The sequence below is a fragment of the Talpa occidentalis genome, unplaced genomic scaffold, assembly GCF_014898055.3.
Source record: "Talpa occidentalis isolate TD23 unplaced genomic scaffold, MPIMG_talOcc4v2.1 talOcc4.16, whole genome shotgun sequence".
NCBI classification, from domain to species: domain Eukaryota; kingdom Metazoa; phylum Chordata; class Mammalia; order Eulipotyphla; family Talpidae; genus Talpa; species Talpa occidentalis.
Genome location: NW_023601653.1, coordinates 73,995,975 through 74,019,579, shown reverse-complemented (window position 1 = coordinate 74,019,579; position 23,605 = coordinate 73,995,975). Strand labels below are relative to the sequence as shown.

At 35.1% G+C, this 23,605-nt stretch overlaps 1 protein-coding gene across 7 annotated transcripts in view; it reads right to left on the bottom strand.

Moving 5' to 3' along the window:
• The window catches only part of ERC1 (ELKS/RAB6-interacting/CAST family member 1), a 302,352-nt gene that overhangs the window by 109,211 nt on the left and 169,536 nt on the right, over positions 1-23,605 (bottom strand). For 6 of the 7 annotated variants that reach the window (XR_008552294.1, XM_037514597.2, XM_054696560.1 and 3 more), the window contains one exon: positions 20,554-20,714. Coding sequence is in view for 6 of the 7 variants with exons in the window: in XM_037514597.2 (XP_037370494.1) it covers positions 20,554-20,714 (161 nt within the window). In the remaining variant the exon portion in view is untranslated. Of the gene's footprint in view, positions 1-5,509; positions 5,884-20,553; positions 20,715-23,605 lie in introns of those variants that run through there. The other variant, XM_054696562.1, reaches the window with a different exon arrangement.

The window sequence follows — 23,605 nt, the reverse complement described above, 5'->3', positions numbered from 1 at the left end:
TCTTCAAATTTACAAAGAACTGAGAATTACACAGTAAATTTTTGGCAGTTAACCTTGGAGAGACTGTTGCTTAGAGCTGCTACACCCAAACACTAAGCTTCTCAGCAAATAGGGCCTGCTGTGGCCCATAAACTAATCTCTGTGGAGGGCCCCACAGAGAGAGACACATGTTCTATAGCTAGTGCCAACACCCTTCAATACTCCAAAGGTTCACTTGCAACTCTGCATAAATTGCCAGTTTCTCTTGGCTCCAGAGACAGCTTCACCTGCAGGGTTTCATTTTTCTGTTTGACACCTTAATGTTGATTTTCCTATATACTACAAAAGAGCCCTCTCCAGTGCTTCTCACACAATTACACAATCACTCCATTGTAACTCAGAAGAGGATTAATGATTGGGTTTTATTTGATTGTAGTTTTGATTAATCCTGACTTTGTTTAATTTGTGACCTTTGCTGGAATCCCAAGGGCTGGGAATTAGAAAATGCACACTGTACCACTGTACTCGGAGCAGTGTGAGCTTGCCAATTTATTTCATGCCTCATTAGCCACAAAAGCTATGAAATTTTAGTCCAAAAACAGCTTCACATTTTTTCAGGGTATGGGTACAAAATTCTGTATGAGCTTTTCATTTTGATTTAAATATAGTAAGCCAATAATTAAGTCTACACTGGCTATGCCCATAGGGTTCTAATTCCAATTGGCAGGTATCTCAGTAAAATATGAAACCAGGGCAAGTTATGTCATGATGCAGCTGTTGTGACTTCCCAAGGATTAGAATTTTTTTTTTAAGGCTGAAAACAATTCTGACATTTTAGATAAAATAAATCACAATATTCTTTCATAAATTTATCTTTAGAATTAAGTCTGTATGAATAAATCCAGTTTAAAAGGTGCCATAGTTTTTACCTATTTACTATTTGAGAATTAGATATCTATATTTTCATAAATAATGTATACTACTCAACATTCCATAGAAAAACTATACCTCTGGAGTTTCCAAAATCAACAAATTATTTATAAGAAACCATAGAGGATGACCTTGTATATGACATACAGTTATGCTAGTTCATTAACTAAAAAAAAATGTTCACTGAAGAACAGAAAAGGGTATATATTTATGATTATATATACAACTATGTAAAATTTATAATTTCATGTTATAAATATATATTTGCCAATTTTTGATACAGGCAAGGTCAAAAGCTTTCAATATGACCCAATAACTAAAATTCTATATTGTTTTTTATGTATACTTTTTCTTATTTTTAGATAATTTGACAATTTTTCAATTACTATATCATCTTTCCAAAATACTTTAGATTCATAGAAATAATTTTTACTTACAAATTATATCACTGATTTCATATAATATTAAGCACATGATTAAATATTAAAGATAACTAGAATAAGCAAGTATGGGAACAAAGATAACTAATTTTCAGTAATTATACAATTCGACAGGTTAACCAAGATATGTAGGGCATATTCAAGAAAAATGTAATAAGCTGTTCTAGCATGGTACTACTTGGTATGTTTAGCTGAGTGAAAATAAAGTTTTAATTAATCTGGCAAATAGGTTAAGGGTTAAATGGAGGTTGGTCAAAACAGTTTCTTAAATACTTACTAGAGCTGTTAGCCTAAAAGTATCTAGTAGTTTTAAAAAGATGCTTCCCATTTCAAACTGTAGATTTGTGCTTCTAGAGATAATATAATTGGTATCATCTTTATAAAATGATGAAAACTAGGAGCCATGATTCACTTTCCTGTTTCTCTGCAAATTCAATTATGCCAAAATGAACAAATTAAAGCAAAATTAAAAGGCAGCTTTTAAATTTAAACTTTTCTTTTTTTCACAATGAAGTTTAATATTTTCTTATACTTTATCAGCTATCTGCATTTACATTTTTATGGATCATGTGTTTATGTTCTTTGCCCATTTTTCTATTAGGGTCAATGTTATAATTTCACAGATGAAGAAAAAGAGGCTCAAAGAAGTTAAATAACTTTCTTAAAGATCTAGAGTGAATGAATCAAATTCTGGGATTGAAATTTTGGTCTCTTTCTCATCTTTCTAACACAAAAATGTGTAGGAAGTACTGCTGAAATACTACTCACCACTCACCACCACCCCAAAAAAGGCGAGAAAATTATTTTAAAAAGAATATGTGATATTTTTGAAAAAAATACTGAAAGTCATGGTAAAATCAGAACTTTTTGATCCTCTTTACATAAATTTTGTTCAATTAAAGGCCTGATTCTGACTTTGTAATTCTATTTAAAAAGAGAGAAGTTAGAGCGAGTCACATCTTTCTAAGCAGGAGAATCATGGCAAACACTGCTGGTTGCCTGTTCAATATTATTCCATCATCCTTGCTAACTAATGGAATCTGGGTTTAGTCTCTGCCCAATTGAAACAGAATTTTCCAGGCTCTATTGCAGTTAGAGGGGGTGTTACTTGCTGTGGGCCTATTTTGCTGTGAACTTCCCTCTTAATACTATTTTTGCTAAGTCCGATAAGTTCTAGAATGTTTGATCTCATTGTCATTTATCTTGAGGTATTTTTCTATTTCTTCTTTGATATCCTTTTGACCCAAAAATCATTCAGTACTATGTTGTATAATCTCCATATACTAGAGATTTTTACTGCATACTTTTTGTGGTTGATTTCCAGGTTGATACCTTTATGGTCAGCAAAGATGTTTAGTATGATTTCAAATTGCATGGATTTGTTGATACTTGTCTTGGTGACCTAATGTGTGGTCAACCCTAGGCAATGTCCCATCTATAAAAATGTAAATGCAGATAGCCTTTATTTCTCCCTCATAATATGAAAGAGAGCTTTGTAGAATACTGCTGGCTGGCAATTTTTATCTTTTAAGTATTTTAATAACATCATTCCATTCTCTCTTTACCCAGAGTGTATCTTCAGAAAAGTCTAATGTTAAGACTTGAGAAAAATGTGTAGTCAGCTTTTATGGGGTGCAATGTCCAATAAATGTCTATTATATTCATGTGGTCATGGTCTATTAAATTCATGTGGTCTAATTTTTTGTTTAAGACTATTGTGTCTTTATTTATTTTCTGTCTAGTTGATCTGTTCATTGGTGAAAGTGGGATGTTGAAGTCCCCCACCGTGAATGTGGTTTTCCCAATGTCTGTTTTCACGTTTGATAGTAACAGTCTTATATATTCTGATACTCCTCTGTTTATTCAGTGTTATGTCTTCCTGATGTATTGTTCCCTTAATCACCATGTGGAATCCATCCGTGTCTCATTACCATTTTTAGTTGGAAATCTATTTTAATCTAAGTATGGCTATACTTATATTTTAATTGAGTTCCGTATGTTTACATTTAGAATAATTATTGATATATGAAAATCTGCTGCTGCCATTTTGTCCATAATTTATTGATTCTATTTCCTTGTTCAATTCTTTGTGGAAGTTCTCTTTGGTTTAGATATGAAAGGGCCTTTCATCATTTCTTGAGGGGAGGGAGGGCAAGGGATGTTTAGAGTTTTCAAACTCCTTTAGCTTCTGTTTGTCTGAGAATGCCTATATTTCTCCCTCATATCTGAAAGACAGCTTTGCAGAATATTGCTGGCTGGCAGTTTTTATCTTTTAAGTACTTTGATCACATCATTCCATTTTCTCCTTGCGCACAATGTAACTTCAGAAAAGCCCAGTGTTAGCCTGATTGGGGTACCTTTATAGGTTATCTGCTTCTTCCCCTAGCCAGATCCCATATTCTTTGTCTCAAGGTCTTAGAAGTTTTACTACTATGTGTCTTTAGTGTAGGTCTCACTTTATTTAGATTCCCTGGTGTTCTTTCAATTTCATGAACTTGTATATTTAGTTACTTCTCCATGCTCAGGAAGTTTTCCTCTATTATTTATTTTAATAAGTTCTCTGTTCCATTCTCTCTTTCTCCCTCCTCCAGGATACCCCATTATTCTTATACTGTCTTTTCTCGTGGAGTATTGCCAAAATGTTTCTTCATTTCTCCACCTCATATTGCTCTTCTTCCACCTGAATTTTTGTATGTTATTATCTTCAAATTCACTGATGTTTCATTTGGCCTATTCTACTTCCATAGCTTTTTCCAGAATTATTATTATCATCTATTGATCTTTTTACATCCTGCATCTCCATCAATTTCTTATTTAAAGTTTCAGTATCCACCTTCTGTTTGTTAACTTTATTTCTCAGGACATTTATTTGTTTTTCTGAGTTTTCTTATATATCTTTAATCAGTTTTTTCTGGTTGGTTTTTTTTTTTTCCATTTCTCAGAATTTCTTTATCAAATACATTTACCAGTACACTTTAAATTTTCTATTTTCAGTGTTATTAATTAGTACCCTTTTGGTTCAGCTTAAAGAACTTCCAGCAATTAATGTAAGGCAAGTCTGGTGGTGATGAATTCCTTCAGCTTTTGATTGTCTGAGAAAGTCATTACCTTTCCTTCATTTCTAAAGGACAGTTTTGTCAGGTAAGGTATTTCTGACTGCTAATCTTTTTTTAAATTTCAGCACTTTAAGTACATCATCACACACAGCCCTGGCTTGTAAGATAATTTCTGAGGTATCTATTGATAATTGTATGGGGTTCCCATAAAATTACAAACTTTTTTTTTTTTTGCATACAGGTACTGTATGTACTTTTTTGCATACCTTTTGGCTCCTCTGAAATGAAGGGTGGTTGTTCAAACTGATGTTTTGGCAGGAGGAAGAGTGCTAGTCATTCCTATGTCACTATTACATTGATAGGACTCATATTCCCCAAATCATAAATGCCACTTTACAGGGAAGATCACAGCAGATCAGTTCAGATTCCTTGTTACAAATTTTTATTAAATATTATATCTATCATTAACTAGATATTACATTTAAAATTAAATTACTATTTGCTTAATATGTCCTCTCATCGGTGTAAGATTAGATAAAGGGACTAAATACATATTATTTAAAATTATGCTATTAAAGTCCAGTATGGTTCTTGAGATACAAGTACTAATATAAAAACTTACTAAAAGACAGAAATAGAGAAACAAAGAACAGGAAGGAAGAGAAAGAGTGGAAGGTTAGTGAAGGAGAGAAGTCAGAGGCAATCAAAACTTGAACTGGGGAAACTTTTTCCTGAGGAATATGTTTCTTAAAAAAAAACAACCCCAAGATAGTCCATCATTTTTTGCAATGAAAAAATGGGTGCCATATACTCCTAACACAACGTAACCTAGTGAGCTGATTAGGTACTACATACTACACTACTATTACAGCTTCATGGAATTATCAACTACAAGGAAGTACAGTGACAGAGTGATGGACGTATTCTTAGAAATAACTGCTAGCCAACTGAGACTGCCCTCATGGCTCTAGCATTACTATAGTTTGATTAAAAGCAAACACTATTAAACTTAATAATGTATGAATGGAATGGAATAAAATAAGGAAGTTTGCGATTTTTTTTTTTTTTTTTTGCGAAATAGTTGTGGTGATTTCCCCTCCTGAAAATCCTAGGCTTCCTAAGCCAGTGCAATTAAATGAGATAGGCAGGATTTAATTCCTAGTGCCTCTGTCCTGAACTTCATTACAAAGAAGGATACCTAATTGCTGAAATTATGAAACACAAACTTGATTATAAGTCTCCTCTAAAATGTTCCCTCTGTCACGGTAATATTATTCATTCTCCATATTTTTCCACTTTTGTTTCCAGTCTCTCTCTCTCTTATGAGTTATGTGATTGGCAACTTTTGAAGACAGAATGATCATGCTTGGTTTAGTTCCTTCTGCTCTCCCCTCTGCCTGTGCAGACTGTATATCCTGTTCTGTTCTCTGCAATGCAGTGAAATGTCAGCAGTCCTTCAGCTGTAATAGTGGGTAGATCTGGAAAATTCAGGAGTGTACTATTAGGCAGGTTACTTGGCTGCAAATATAACATCATGTTCTCTTAATGAGTTTTATCAGTTTAAAGATAGTATTAAAGATAGTATTTTCACCTCTTTTGCTCTGGCTCCCCTACCTGTCTCTCTACTGAAATCAAATGGAAAAGGTTAAGTGGAGAAAAGCAAGAAAAAAATTCAGCCTTTTTACTATAGATATAGTACCACTTAAAGGCTGAAACTATTGCTTTTCTTTAAGCCACAAATATACTAACATGATTAGTCACTGAAATTCTATTAATTAGTAATATAACAGTATTAGAAATTCTATTAATTAGTATTACAGCAGTAATACAGCAGTAACAGTAATACATCTGTTTTAAGTGTTTTACAGGTATTATTTAACCCCTGCAATAGGGTGTACGATCATTAATCCTTACTTTATAAATGAGGAAACTGAGTAATTGAGAGATTAAATATCTTGCCTGTGGTAAAACAGACAAATGATGAAGATAACTTTAAAACCAATTGGGCCCCAGATTCTATATTCTTATCTGGTGTTCTCAGTTTAGTGGATCTTGAAGAGCAAGATTTTTTAAAAAATGTAAATAATAAAATAGAAAACATCAGTACACACCGAAAAATATTGTTTTGTTAAATGCTTGTTTCAGTTATGTGTTGTGTGTGTGTTTGCAGAGAGTAAAAGAACATGAAAGGGGAAAGAAGGTGAAGAAGAGAAGAAAAAGGCGAGAAAGGAAGAGAGGCAGGAAGAGAAGTAAACAGGGAGATAGAAAATATTTTCTTACTGGGGTCAGAATCCAAAACATTTTAAAGTCACAGTTCTTATGTTCTTAATGTGCCAAGCTGTCTCCCTACAGGTAGGTGAAGAGTCACGCTTACTCTATTAGCTGCCTACTACACAATTTACCCACTCCACCTAGAGTATGGCATTTCAGAAATTTTTCTTGAATTAGGGTGACAACATATATTACTAGCTAATCTTATTCTCTACAATATTACCATGGTTCCTAAAATGTACACTGTAGTATTCCAGGGACCTCACAGGGGCATTAAACAATATTTTAAATTTGGGAGACAGCAGGAATATAAAGGGACCTATCAGAAAACATGCAAATTACTTGTCTGAGGTGGCTTACAATTTGTTTTTTTCTTTTTAAAGATTTACTTATTTATGCATACAAGAACTGGGGTACAGGGCAGAGGTGCGGGGGGTGAGAGGATTCACCAGAGACAGCATGGGGAACAGAATAGTCAGACTGACTGAAATACACTGCTGAGGGGAGCAGCGGGTGAGTCAGGAGAGGTCTGCTGTGCTATGTAGGTATCTCCCTGGCCGGGGGATCGAACTTATGCTGCAGTGGCTGTGGACAGCTTCATAGGTTGCGTCTTAACCCCCTGCGCCACCAGGGAGGGCCGTAGTTTACAATTTCAACACAATATCACGTTACTGTCCTTCCTTGACATTTTATCTTTGTGAAACTGAGCTTTTGATGGCTGCTGTGATTAAAAGTACAGCACAATAATGGACAGAAAATGATGCAAAAGAAGAAATGCAAGTGGCAATGCCTAAACTGATGCCAGATTTAAAAAGTTATGTAACGCCTAGCAAGCACACATCCCATTAGTAAGTTATTTGAAAATAAAACTAAAATTAATTTTTTCTCACAATTTATGTACATTTTGAAGTGATTAGTGAATTGACAGGACATGAATATTTTAATTATTACAAACATAATTACTGTTAGAAACTACTGAGTATCTTTTTACAAACAAAAAATATTGAATACAAACATAATCACTGTTAGAAACTACTGAGCATTTATTTATGCTTAGAGGTTATGAAAAAATCACTGATTGCACAGGAACTAAGAAACTCTCAGATCCTCTGCCTTACTATAAATAAGCTTATTTACTTTAATAAAGTTATAAAATAAAGTCTAGCATTTAAGCTTGAAATTCAACTACTCTTTAATTTTGCACATGTGAAACAATATAAATGGCTCATTTTTATTAAAAATTGCTCATTTTAATATAATTGAGCTCTTTTTTCTTCACCTCAGGTCTTTATCTGCTTCTAATCCGCTGTAATAATCTGAGATCCATGGAAATTCTGCCTATGAAGTAACCACATCCGTTCCATGCAAAAACTTTGATATAGTTTTAGTCACTAAACTAAATCTGGTCACCTTATACCTAAAAAAGCAAAACTACTATAACCCAGGAGCCACTCATCTCATCAGACCTTTATCACTACAACGCCCAGGACACTGTCCTATCTTAAAAACAATGCTATTTTTAAAAAAAGAAATAAGGTTTTACATATGCACAATGAGTATTCACACAAATGTTACCATTGGGATTGAGGTCTTGATATTATGAACCTGTTGACTGTGTTCAGAGGGGGTTTACAATGAATCAAAGCCACCACCATTCGTACTACATTACATCTACAACAGACTGCAATAAGATATTATAATATTTTCTTTTTGGTACTAGTTCAGTGAAATAGTTTATTCTATGCCGAAAGCTACTCTATATAGTGTGTTTTTTAGGAAGCTTAGGTGGAGGGGGAATACCACAGAGGATATGATTCCTCTGGCCTAACACAAAAGTGAAAAATGCTCAATGTCAAAACAAAAAAGTTTTGAGCAGCACAAAGGAATCATCAACCTAACTAAAGAGTGACTGGTGACTAAATACTCTGGAATGACTTTAAAATAGAAACAAAACACAGTTATGGAAACTTCTTATGCTTTAAAAGTGAAAATAAAGATGCAAATTATTAGCAAGATACAACAGAAAAACACCCAGTGCTAAAGTGGTTGGAGAAGCTGCTGCTATGGCAAAAAAAAAATTCTCTTAACTAATGATACCTCAGAGTTAACAGTAAAGGAAAGTTACTTCATTGAAAACAAAACTGTGCAAATAGTACTCAATCCCCAGTAGTAAAAAACGACAGACGACCCCCCCACCACATAATTCTAAGGCTTGTGGACTTATTAATGCATTCTGCTCAAAAACACAAAACGGGTGTGTGTGTGTGTGTGTGTGTGTGTGTGTGTGTGTGCGTGTGTGTGTGTTGGTGTCCTAGGGAGATGAGGGTTGGATGAAAAGGAGAAATTAAATGCTAATTCAACTCAAGAGTCAAAATCACACATAAGTTCTTTTATGCGGCATTTATTGAACCTGACTATTCCTTCCTTATTCAGTTGTCCAAAGTGACCAGATTAACTATCTTCAGGAAAAAAAAACACTTCGATTTATTTTCAATCCAAAAACTGACAACAGCTTACAACTGCTAAAACAGATCTCATCTTAGTGATAAAAGAGATGGGATACTATGAGTACTGGTGTGATATTAATATAAGTGGTCTCCAAGGTAGTTCTTGACCATCAAACCATCAGAATGGGGACTGGGAAGTAGAAGGTAGATGCTTATACTATCCCTAACTGAAATCTCCCCCAAACAACCACGTCAAACATTTCTATTGTTTGCATGTGATGGGTACATAAGAGTTTGTGTCTGATGTGTAATTATTTGGATATTTTCTAACAGATGGAACAACAATAACATGAGAGGAAAACTCTCTTAATTAGCATAGACCCAACCAGATATGTTTATTTGCCCTGGTGAAGAAACTCTGATTAATCCCTCTTCCACATCTGGAAATTATTGACAGTTTCGTCAACCAAATAACTTCACTACAGTAGAACTTCATCCCTAGCAAGAAGAGTTGTAGGATAATAATCTTCTGGTGTCATTTAGTACTGAAGGGTTTATTCACATTAAGTTGGACAGTAAAATAAATAAAATTAATCTGATCTAGAAATAAAAAGGTACATCTTTCGGCACAATTTTACATGGAGAAATAGAATTACACAAGTCGTTTGGCTGTCTTATCTCTTCAGGAAATTAGTAGCCAAAAAGGTTTACTCCACCAGTTTTTATTTCAATATTAATGGGTTGAGCAATTACCATATGGAACAAACCCCTTTAATACCACCTGGTCTACTTCCCAGCAGTAAATTCCACTCCCAGGCTTGTCATGGCTCATTTAGATAGTACACTGAGTTTCCTCTATAAGTCTGCTCCTAGAGCTTACAGAGTTTAAGATATAATGAGATATGAAGGTGTTTATCATGAGGTAGAATGGAACTCTGAGCCAAAGCAACAGGACCTGGATATCATGAGCAGGCTGGGAACAGAAAGTTTTTCTTCTTCAAAGTATACTGGAAAAATAAACTATTCCATAAGACACATAAAGTTCGGATGAAGACGAAAGTTTTTAAGCAAAAACAAAACAAAACAAAACAAAAAACACCCAACAGAAACTTATGAGAACAGCACAACATTTCAGAAAAAGACATGAAGACAGCAATCACATCTTTCATCACTGCTTCTTGCTACCTTTCCACATAAAATTTTGTTGCAGGAGTGTTGTAACATAATCTATCCCATAAGGAATGCCAAAAATATATTGCTCTGTGTGTGTGTGTATGTGTATGTGTGTATGTATACACATACTGTTTAAAAAGTAGAAATCAAAGTTAGAAGGGAAAAAAATTAACACACTAAAAATAAATTTGGTTTAAATTTTAACTTAAACTTTGGATAAATATTACAATCTAAGCCAACATAAAAGGACTCTGCTTGATGTAGTTCATATACACCATGGAATATTACTCAGCATTCAAAAAAGATAATGCATTCAAATTGCATTCACATGCAATTTGCAGCAACATGGATGGAGCTGGAAGGGATCATGCTCAGCGAAATAAGCCAGAAAGAAAAAGAAAAATACCGGATGGTCTCACTCATAACAGGAATCTAGAAAACTTAAATAAGGGACCAGGAAAAAGAATAACTATAAGAAAGAAAATATCAAAATCAACAAACAACTATGAACCAGAGACACTCTATGGGGGGTGGGGGATGGGAAAAGGAGGGCTTGGGGTCAAAATAAGAGGGTTGTAATTGTATAGGGAATATAAAAATTAAAAAAAATTGCTCTATGGCCCAAAAAAAAAAACCAAAAAAACAAAAACAAAACCTCTTCTTGCTAAAAACTCATGATAACACTGTATGAAACAGAAAATAACAATTAAGTATCAAGTACGAGCTAAACCAGGAAAAGTGCCAAAAATGAAGATAGAAGTCAAAGCCAGAGTTCATGAGGAATAAAAATATGAACTACAGGCCTTAATAGTTAAGGACGAGGCAAGGATATCCCAGAATTTAGACTCAGGGGGAAAGGAAAGTAATGTATCTATGGAAAGATACAGAAAGTCACAATGGGCTCCACCTGAAAAATAAGGAACAGAAAAATTCTGCCTACCAGCACAATGGAGCAGTGAAGAGCTTACAGCTAAAATCATCCGTGAGAAATCATTGCACATGAGACAGATACAAAATTTCAAGCACAGAAATCAACACTAGATTGGTCCAAAGGAGACATCACTAAGATGGCAACAGAAGAGGCACCTGTTTTGCACTCAGGATGAACATCTAACAGTGACCATGAGACACTACAACAAGAGTCCTTGGGCTTAGGGAGAAACTAGAATACCCACCGAGCATCAGAGACCAGAACAGACGCCATGGAGAACAAACAGGAGAGTCATCCTTCCCTGAATAGGTGGGGGTATATGAATGGAGGCTGCAAACAAGGAAGAGGGGCACCAACAGTGGCGTTCACTAGGGGCTTGGGATATGAGAATGAAATGGCATGGACACACATATCCTTGACTGAGGGGGAACACTGGCAGAGGAGATGACATACTCCACAGAGGCTGGGTCCACAGGAAGAACAGAGATGATGCTCAGGACTGACACTGAACTTGTAAAACACACTGATAGTGCATGAAAGGTGTAGTCTCAGTTCTGGAACCCCAGACAGGAGAGATGTCCTCGATGCCACAAGTAATAGCCAGCTCTCCCACTCCCTCCCCATATTCAGGCCAGCATCCAGACTCTGCCAGGTCCCTCCACAACCCTGCTGACTCATCAGCAGCAAAACCAGTACTCAGTACTTATGGAAGTTAGCACAGGACAAATAAAGTCAAACCACAGCACCACCTGGAGGAAAAGTAAAAGTAATTCAACTCTCTAATTAATGATACAGTTGTATTCTTTCTAATAGAGAAATTTAAAGAAACAAAATGGCAGGCAAAAATATATAAGACATGGTATCTTGAGACAGCAAGGAAATAAGACATCACAAGAGAACAACTCTCTAGAATCTAATCACAAAGACATAGAAGACTATCTCCCTAGAGTTCAAAATTGCTATATGAAAGAAAATAAAAGAGAAAACACAGAAAAGCAACTCAGTGATAGAACTCAGAAAAACAAATAAATGGGCTCAAAAATAAAATTAAGGAACACAAGGTAGAAAGTGAAATTTTAAATAAAAAATATAGGGGAAATATAAGAAAACAACAGATTCAGGATATAAAGAATACATTGGGTGAGATAAAAATAAAATCTTGAGAAACCTGTGGAAGCAAACTAGACCAAATGGAGGATCAACTGAATTTTTCAGTTTTTTAAATTCTATCTAACCTGTTTAAGTGGCTTAGAAGCGTTCAAAATATTCTTAATATTTTTTGAATAATGTTTGAATTCTAGTGATGTATGGTCTTTCCCATTTTATTCCAAATTTTTGTAATTCATTCGTCTTCCTTTTTGTTTTGATTATTCTTCGTACAGACTGTCAATTTTATTAATTCTTTGAAGAACTATGGTTGACTGTGAGTTTTCTGTGTTGTTTTCTATTTTCTTTATATCTGCACTTACCGTTATTATTTCCCATTCTCCTTAGTTTACTTTGTTCTTTGTAACTTTCTTACTGTGAATACTGAATTTAAAACTTTCTTCTTTCTGATATAGGCAATTAAAGATATAAATTTCACTCTAATTACTACTTGAACTGCATAATACAAAATTTTACATTTGTATTTTTATTATCATTCAATTCAAAATGATTTCTCATATTCCTTATGACTTCCCTGGGTCATGGTATTTAGAATTTATTATTAATTTTCAAATATTTGGGGGACCTTTTAAAATTTTTTTTTTAAGATTTATTTATTTATTTATACAAGCACTGGATATAGTCAGAAGCGCAGGAGGGTGAAAGAATTCACTAGAGCCAGAGTGGGGAACAGAATAGGTAGAAGGACAGAAGTACACTGCTGAGGGGAGCAGCAGGCTTGGCAGGAGAGTTCTGCGCGCCATGTGGGACCCTCGCCTGCGGCCGGGGATTGAACCAGGGGAGGGCCAGCAGAGGAGGCCCAACCTTTTAAATTCTTATTATAAACTTCTAACTTATTCCATTGTGGTCAGAGAACAGTTTTGATATATATTCAGTGTTCTGAAATTTACATTTAATTTTATGGCCTGGGACAGGATCTACAATGGGGAAAATTCCACGCGTATTTGAAAAACATACATATTCTTCAGTTGTTGAGTGTATTGTTCCATAAATATTAAGTATGAATAGTTCAACTTGCCAGGTTCCAGAAGTTGTCTTTTTTTAATGCACTTATTCTACCAATTTGTGAGAAAAGGGCTATAATTTCCAGTGATGATTGGTGAAGACAGATGTCTTTTTTTCCTTAGATTCTTTAATTGCAGTAACTTCTTATACAATGTAACTTTATAATTTAAATTCATTATCTAATTCCTTATATGTGTTTATAAACAGCATTGCTTCTTTGCTTCTTGTATTTCATTTTAATAATCTTTGTACTTTAATTGGAGTATTTAGTTCACTTAATTTGATAAGTGTATTCATATGCTGAATTTATGTCAATCATCAATGTATCCCTCTATTCTTTTTTCCTATATTGCTCCTTTTCTGTCCTTTTTCTCCTGGGTAAGTAAAATACTTCTTGCTATTGTATTTTATTCCCTCTGTAGGATTTCAGTTTTCAATTTTTTGTTTTTGTGATTAGATTCTAATAGATGCAGTACAGCTGACAATATGTATCCCTATCAAAATCTATTAGTATATCATAAAACATCGTAAGTGATACTCCATATTTTCTCCATCACCTTACAGCTATGTAATTCTTCTCCTATCCTTTGCACTCTTGTTATAAAGTCTTTTACCTATACACACACTTTAAACTCCACCTGAAATGCTAATATTTTTGCTTTAAGTGGTCAGTTTTAAGAAAAGTTTGGGAAGAAAAAAATAACTTTTCTGTATAATGAACTTATTAACCAAGTCTGTTCTTCATTCCGTTTTGTACACTGATGATCCCATCTGGTTTAGCTTCCTTTTAGCTGGAAGAGCATCCTTTAGCATTTCTTACAGAATATGTTTTCTAGACAAGAATTATTTTCATATTCATCTGAAATGTCTATTATTTAATCCTAGGCTTTGGTTTGGTTTTTTTTAATTACTTGAGGTAACAGAATGACTTGGAGGTATAGGATTATACCTTCAAGTGTGTCTTACCACACTGTATTTACCACCAAAGGCACCAAAAGTCCTTTACCATAAACTATTGTGTCCCCCCGACTTCCCTGCCCTTGCCACTTCCCTAGTAGCCTCATTCTACAGTCAGATTTCTAATAACCCTAATTTTTTTTAAAGCTTTATTTATTTATACAAGAATGGGGTACAGGCCAGATTCACGGGAGGGTGAGAAAATTCACCAGAGACAGAGCAGGGAATAGAACAGGCAGACTGACGAAATACACTGCTGAGGGGATCAGCAGGCGAGACAGGAGAGGTCTGCCATGCCATAACCCTAATTTTTTAAGGGTGTTTCTACTTGGTCATAGACCACTGGAATATTTTTTAAAATACCTTAAAAGTAGTTCCTTTTTATTATTATTATTATAAATTTTATTTTTATATTCCCCATACAATTGCAACTCCCTTATTTTGACATCAATCCCTCCCCTCCCTGCCCCCCAATCCCCATAGAGTGTCTCTGGTTCATAGTTAGTAGTTCCATTTTTATTTGATTTTCAATGTTTTTGTTAAGAATTCACTTAATACTTTGTGTCCAGCAACCGAATTATGATATTTACTGGTGTACTTCTCTTTGAATTTACCCTGCTTGTATTCACTTTGTTTCTAGGATCTGTAAATGTTTTTTTAGACTATGCTTTTTAGAGCAGTTTTAGGTTTATAAAGGAAAAAAAGAAAAAAATCTAAGGAGCCAGAGATTTCCCATGTATCTCCTTAAATCTGTGTGTTTTATGTAAAATTAAAATTATTTGAAAAAATGATTAAAATATTTTTTTCTAGTCCTTTTTGGTATTCTAGTTGCTTGTATATTAGATTTGATTATCCATGTCACTGACGTTCTGTTCATCCTGTTTAAATCCGTTTTTCCCTGTTCAGGATTTCTATTGCTCTGTTTTAAAATTTTGGACATTTGACATCTCTACCTTGTCATAAATGTCATATAGTGAATTTTTCATTTAAGTATCAGTTTTCAAATACCCATTTAATAGTTTTCTTGGCTGGGATTTCCTACTATTTTATCACTAACATGAAATATTCCTTTAAGTCTTTAAGGTATATTTATGAAAGTGATTTTTCAAGACCTCATCTATTAAGTCCAATATGTAGGAATGAGTTGAGTTCTACTACAAACCTGTCTTCACTAAGGATTATATTACTGTTTCTTTGTATGTCTGACAGATTTTTTAACATCCAACATAGAATAATGTATGCTATATACTGTTAAAACTCTGGATTCTGCTATCTTCTTCTGGGGAAAAAAAAGTTTTATTACAGTAAGCAATTCAGTTAATAGCTGATCTCCCTGAATTTGTTGTAAAAGTTTGGATTTATCCTTTGTAGGGCTGATCTGTTGAAAGCACAGACTATTTCCAAGATCTCTTCCAACACTTGGCAGTAGTCACCCTCCAAATTCTATCACCCTTTTAGACTTTCTTGTGGCTTTACGTTTTAAGCTGGATCTATCACAGGCCTTAATGTAGGTCATGATTCCCTTTTGTTGGATCATGTGGTATATCTATTCTTAACACTTTGAAGAACTTACATATTGTCTTCTACAGGGGATATGCTGGTCTATATTCCCACCAATAGTGTTTAGGATTCTTATTTCTTCATGTCCTCACCAAAATTTGTTATTTCTGGTTTTATTGATATAGGCAAGTTAACCAAGACTAGAGAAGTCCCAAAGGAACGTTGCTTGTAGACAGAAACCATGCTTTGTAATTTTAACTACGATCATTCCCAGCTGTCCTACTTGCTTATAACTATGTAGTATAGCCTATTTTGTTTTCATTTGCAATTCAAGTGTAGGAAACTTAGTTACATTACGTGATTTCCTAAAGAATATTTACATCTCAATATTTTAGTTCACTGTGAAAAATGCTTCCAATTGTCCTAAAAGCCCTTCATTACATGTGTAGTAACATGAATAAAAGCATTTGGTGGAAATATAAATAAGTGTGGCTTTGTAAAAAGTGTACAAGCTCTTAAGTAACTTCAAATGCATTTCAATTTGTTACTAGGAAATGACTGTTACTAGAAGATACTCTTCCTAAATGTTTTCAATTTCGTGGTTAATTTGGAAGACTGTGTCATAAATCCGCAAGTGGGATTTTTTTTGATGTCAGCAACTCTACAATAAATTTGAAAATTTACTGTATCATTTTACTAAGATACAGATACAAAAATGAAAGATAAGATATTGGTATAAAAATAACTTGAAATACAGTCTTATTTAAATTATTTAAGTTATAATAGGATGATTACCCAATATACCTATCCCCAAATAGGATACTTATCTTGGTAACCATTTTTCTATATGGCTTCCCTAATTCTAAGCATATTCTACTTTTCTGTAGTAAAAGGAAAAGATTTTTAAGTATCAGAATTCAGACTGTATTAGTAGACTCTTTTAGGAACTATGAAAATTTAACGTTTCCATTAAATAGTTTTCTTTAGCCAAAGGCATCTCAAAAGTATAGATATTAGCCCTTGGAGGCTTGGATTTCTCTGCCAACTTTACTAATAGGATGCTACTTATCAAATAGCTCTTCTAGCACTGCCCCCAAACAAATCAGTTCTTGGCAAATTTAGATTTGATAACAATTTGATAAAAAAATGAAAAGCGAGTCTTTTTTAATTTGTAATAATAATAGTTATGAATGCTGCAGGAGTTTGACAGAGGGAGGGCAATAGAGAATGGACAAGTTCATCTAGAAATCTTAATAGTGAAGCTCCTGAGCTGAAATGATGCTTCAAATTTATGATGATTGTTAGAGGTGCTGTTATTTTATTATTTTTCCCATTCTCCTGGTCATCCTTGCTTAAGCAAAGAGGCTAACATAAAAGGGGCATAAAATAATAATGGCTAACAAAACCACAGTTTAAGGAAAAGGAGAACCAATGTGGGATCTGCCAATAAAAATGTTCCTTCTCTTTAGGGCTGGTTAACCAACTCAAATGTTTCTATTGAATTACTGGCAGACAACCAAGTGAACAGTTCACATCTCCCCATAATCACAGACACCATTTATTTGTAATAGACACTCAAACTTTATAATTATAAATGTTAGGCATGGAAAAGAACTATTAGGTCATTCCTTTTGGTTTAACTACATCAGGATTATTCCAGAAAAATCAGAAAATTCTAGTGCTTTGCTGAAAAATTTTCTACGGAAATGGAAAAATGCTTTTTTCTCAAGAAAGGCTTTCATTCTAGATTCAGAGTTACACATGTTTCAGTTTCTTTTTCACATTGTATTTTCATATTTCTTGTACATTTCTGGTTATAATGAACAGTCCTATTATTTATTCAATTATCGATAATTAAACAATTAAATGTTTAAAATATGGTGGGTCCTGCCATGATTACAGCAGCTGTTTGTCACTGTCAACAGCTATAGATAGAACAGCATCTTTTTCTTCTTACATTTTGCTTAAGTAATTTTCTGTTTTCCTATAAATCATCGTCAGGAAATACCTAATAGGAAACTAATAATACCCAACTATTAAATGCTTAATATACCAGACATTTTTCTCAATTTTATGTATTAGTAATGTCTTACTCTATTGTCATAAAAGCTATAAAGCAGGAGCAATTATCACTGCCATTTTAAAAATGAGGAAACTGAAGCAGAGAGAGGTTAAATAACTTCCCAAAGTCATACTGCTAATAAGTGGAGGAGCAACAACTGAGAGCCAGGCTCTTTTATTACAGGAACTGTCATAAACAGAGGTAAATATCATGCAGAACATTTTTAGAGGGAGTAAACTCCTTACTAATTGACAACAGAATAAAGAAAATTCTGAACAAAGTTGTATAAACTGAGAAACCCTAACCCAGAAGATAGTTGCAGAATCTGATTAAACATATGGCGAAGAGTCCAAAATATAGAAGAAGAAAAACTACTCCCTTGGTCAGCCACATATTGAAAAGAAATCAAAATTCCACTGTATCAGAAGCCACAATATTTCATTCATGCTATTTTGTATATAATTACACTTAGGTTAATTGCATAGCTTTCAATGGCGATTTTATGAATCATTGTATTTGTATGCCAAGTTTTTTAAAATTTACATTTTCAAAAAAGTGTAGGAGTTTTAATTCATTGTTCTAGATGGAAAGAAAAAATAAAAGGTAGAACCGTGTGGCTTGGTCTACTGGACAGTGCAAACAGACACCTATTAAGAACCACCACACTCAACAGAATATTTGGATCGAAGATGAGGCCTAAAGCTGAGATCATTTGTTCAAAGGAAAGTATTAAAAAACATTTCACTAGGGCCTCCCTGGCGGTGCAGCAGTTGAGCGCTGGGTTGCAAAGCTGCCCGCAGCCTCTGCAGCGCCAGTTAGATCCCCGACTGCCGGCGAGGGTTCCACATGGCACACAGACCTTTCCTGCTGCGCCCGCTGCTCCCCTCAGCAATATATTTCGTCGGTCTGCCTGTTCTGTTCCCCACTCTGGTGAATTGTCTCACGCTCCCACGCTTCTGACTATACCCAGTGCTTGTGTAAATAAATCAATCTTTAAAAAAAAAATGAACAAACAAACAAAAAAAGATCTATTTCTGTTTAAGAATACCACATATAATACCTTATTTTCCCCAATATTATCTCCATCCTTCTTCCACTTTAGTAATTACTTTAGGTCTTAATTTACTTTTCTTTTCAACTCTATCACCTACTATTTTCTGGGAATAATTACCAGACCTTTTTGAATCAAATGATTTTATTCTTCATCACCCATCTTTATTACTTAACCTCCAAAATAGCAAGCTTTGCATTTTACCACCTGTAACAAAAATCTCATCTTATGCCTCTTGCACTAGCTTGCTCCTAAGAAGCATATTTGCAAAGTTTTTCCCCCCACGCTAATATGCAGAACCCTATCCCCACCTTATTCTCTCAGCATTTATCAATCTAGTTCTGGCTTCAAGTATTGATCACTTCCCAGAGCAGATGATCTGTAATGCTATTCTGAAAGGTTAGAATCTCTTAACCCTGCACTATAGTTGAATAATTCATAAGCAGAAGGAAAACTCCAAGATTTGCTCTTCAACTTCTGGGCTGTTGTCATGATACCACAATAATCATATCCCAGGAAAATTCATTCTAAGTTATCATGGCAAGACCCTCTTCTGCTCTCTACTTCTGGCATTCTACTTACTGATTGTTCAAGTAGCAGAAAGAAGTGGTGATGTTACCTTACAGTGCTAGGCTGGCTAAGAAGCTTGTTTTTTGTTTTGTTTTGTTTTTTGTTTTTTTAATGCACAGAAGAAGGAACTAATAGAAAGTGATTACAAAGGAGAGCAACACTAAAATCTGTGCTAGAGATAAGAAACTAGTCTTATGAAAGAGAAAGGCCATCTTCTCTGAGACAGAAGAGAAGATAACAATACAGATAACTGCTGAGGACAATAAGGTAAATGAGGAATCCCAGGGTAGACTTGGCTACATTAAAAGGTAAATAGGTCAATTAGAGAGAGGTGAAAGTTGGGAAGAATAAAGCAGATATTATAGGACTTTTCAAAGAGACATACTGTTCTAAAGAGAAGGAAACCAAAACTTTACAAAGTCATAAAGAAGAAAAGCATCTATTATGAACTAACAGATATATACATGCTTCATGGCAATTATCTCAGGAAACCACAGAACATGGGATAAGTAGGAAAATGATGCACAGCAAGGTTTTGCTAGAAGTGGCAATTTTAGAAAAATTGGCTGAAGAACAAAGCAAAATATTGTTACAATAGGGATTAAATATATAGGGATTCATTATCCTATTCACTCTACTTTTGTAGAGAGGTACTTGTGTACCTTTGGCAATGTTTTTGAACTAACCTAGTCATCACATAACCTCAGGACCAATAGCTGACTTCCCTCAGTAAGCTCAAAAATTTGCCTGAACTTTCCAGAGAACTTTAGAAATTTCAGAAATTCAACTGATAGAGATACATATACTCTAGAGACTTTAAAGTTCAATGAAGAGAAGGCAAAAATAGTTCTATTTGACCAGGATTTGTTCAATATTTGTTTGAGGGCATGAGAAATAGCGCATTAAAATTAGGCTAAGTGTGTCACAGTAACAAACACAGTCAGAAGATAAAAGTAATGATGAAAAGTATTTCTACTAAGGGCAGGCCTGGAAAATAAGATTATAAGCACTTACTTCATCTCCAGAACTTCTTCCAAGTGTTTTCTTCTCTCTGCCCGAAGATTGGTCAAATGAGTTTCCTTTTCTGCCAGAGACTGCTGAGTAGAGGATAATTTTGCTTTCATGGACTCCAGTTCCTGCTTTACTTTCTCCATGGCCATCAGTAACTCCTCCACCTATGATAAATGTGAGAGAGAGAAAAACTCAGTATTTTCATTAATCAAAGTCAGAGGCATATGGCAATGGGCACCACTGGGGTCTACAAAACTGAAAACACTTAGAAAAATCTGTACCCTTTCTATAGAACTGACACACAGCAAGGAGGTAGAAGAGATAATGAAATAAATCTCTGACCATCTCTCCAATATAATTCTTCTCAGTTCAGGTTAGAAAAAACTTCATTTTCTTTTTGATAAACAAAAGGGCATATAACTTATCAGTTCAAAAAGACACCCTCTGTCACAGACATAACTGTTCAAAGAATTTATTTGGAAATGGTCCAGAAAGTCTCATGGAAATAACAATGTAAAGCACATAAAAATATAAGAAACAAAGTCATGATCAATATTTATAGAAGGATTTTAGGAAATGAAAGACAAATTCAGTAATAATAGATTCAGCATACATATGAGTCATTTTATTCAACCAAGCTAAGAGTTTTCACCATTAAAAAGATTTTATTTTCAAAGAACAGATTTTAATCAGCAATCAGCAACTGTGCCAGACAGGTAAAGTTCTCAAGGAAGGCAGGAAGAAAAATATGAGCAGAGAGGAGACAAGCAGTTAAAAAAAGACCTGAAAAATTACCAGGAAGGATATAGAGTGCTGAAACACAAGAAATTAAGAGCAAACTATGTACTTTATAAGCCATTTCCATTTACTTTAGGTGATCCCCAAATCAAAATTTAAATTAACATTTTCATTGTCATTTAGAAGCGAAAAATATCCATTATTACCAAAACCAACCTCAACCAGGTAATCAGTCAACTGCACCAATGCAGAGTGTATGTCAGGTTGCTGCTTGCCAAGAAATAATTTTGGTGATGACAAACTTTTCATGGTAGAGAAGTGGGGGGCAGAGTAGATAGGGCCTCTGCCACTTACTGAGTCCTACATAAAACCAATTTGTGTGACAATGAGAACAGCTAGAGACAAAACTGTAGTCCTAACAAGTAAGGGTTGTTAGAAGTAAGGAGGCTGTTGTCCATTCCTGGGTAGTGCCTCACACCTAACCAAAGTCTCCCTGTTGACTGGTAACAGCTGTGGAACCCTGGGGGTAAACAGATACTCCAGATTTTTTGATACCTGAGTTAATTTACTGTGTCTCCTTAAGATAACGTGTTCACCATTTTCATAGATTCAGCTGCTGTAAGAATGCATATTATTATACAGATTCCTTGCACGTTATGGCAGTATTCTGATATCTTCATTAGAAGCTTCTCAATCTCTTACCAAAATGCTTTCTTACCTCAATAATAATCAGTGAAGTTAAGCATGTTTCATTTGTTTGGAACCATATATATTTCTTCATCCCTGAAACTCAGTCAAATCTCTGCTCTTACCCTCCACCCACCCCCACTTGTATTTCCTATTCTTGTTGATGTGGAAGAATTTTAAACAAATACAAATAAATGTACAGCAGTTTCCTCTTATAGCCATGGTTTCGCTTTCTGCATTTTTTGGTACCTGTGGTACAAAGCTGTCTGTTGTGCCAACAAGCTTAGGGTAGGTTCTCTATTGATTTGGGCAGATGGGTAAAGGAGAATCCTGGAGCCCTCAGTGGCTTTTTCAGGCTTTAATGATCTTTCTATACCAACTGCAGTGCAGCTACCAAGCGCAAGGCAGATAGGGGGCCGGGGGGACCTGGAGGCTGGTAGACCTCCTAACCCCTGGCAGATCTTTTTTTTTTTTAAATTTTTTTTTTTATAGAGGCATGTTTTATTTATTTATTTTATTTGTTTGTTTGTTTGTTTATACATGCACTGGGTACAGTCAGAAGCGCGGGAGGGTGAGAGAATTCACCAGAGCCAGAGCCGGGCGCAGAGCAGGCAGAAGGACCGAAGTACACTGCTGAGGGGAGCAGCGGGCGGCAGGAGAGGTCTGCGCGCCATGTGGGATCCTCCTCCGGTGGCCGGGGAGCAGCCGGGGATCGAACCGGCGGTGCAGAGGCCGCGGGCAGCTTCGCAACCCAGCACTCAACCACTGCACCACCGGGGAGGCCCCCCCTGGCAGATCTTTACTCGTTCTTTGGGCTCTCTCTGGTGTTATCTTGTGGCCCTGCCTCACTGTAGTCATTTGTCCTCTTGTAACCACTCTGTTTTCTGCCGCACTCTGTGCTCTGTATGATACTGTCCTTATATCCCTGACCTCCTAGGCACAGGTGTGCACCTACGCATGCCCACACCTTACTCCAGGTGTCTACCAGGTACACATGCCCCAGGCCCACGCTCCCAAGCGCCTCCTGGATTAGCACAATCAAGGCCGCATGTGATAGCCACAGAGGCCAGTGTGTAAAAGCCTGACCACTTTTCATTTACCCTACATAGTCCCCAAATAATCACATACAGTTAGATACTGAGAGACACATTCACATATTTATTATAGTATATTTTTATAATTTTATTTTATTGTTGTTAATTTCTTACTGTGCCTAGTTTTATAAATTAAGCCATATGATGGGGTGTATATGTGTGTACATATATATAAACATATGTATAAAAATACATACATGAAAAAACAGAATATATATAGGGTTCAATACTATCTCTGATTCCAGGCCCAGTGGGGTCCTTGGAATCTCTCTCCCACAGATATGGAAGGACTACTGTATCGTCTATATAGCAACCTTTTATCAATTATATGTGTAACAAATCCCCTCTTCCAAGATTGTGGTTTATGTGTTCCGTTCATCATGGTGTCTTTTGATGATCAGAAATACTTCTGATTAATCTAATTGAATTTATTAAGCCTTTATTTTAGGATTTGTGCCTTTTATATCCTTCCCTATATCCAAGGTCATATGATATTTCCTACTCTAATAATGACTTCAGTAAGTAGATTGAATTAG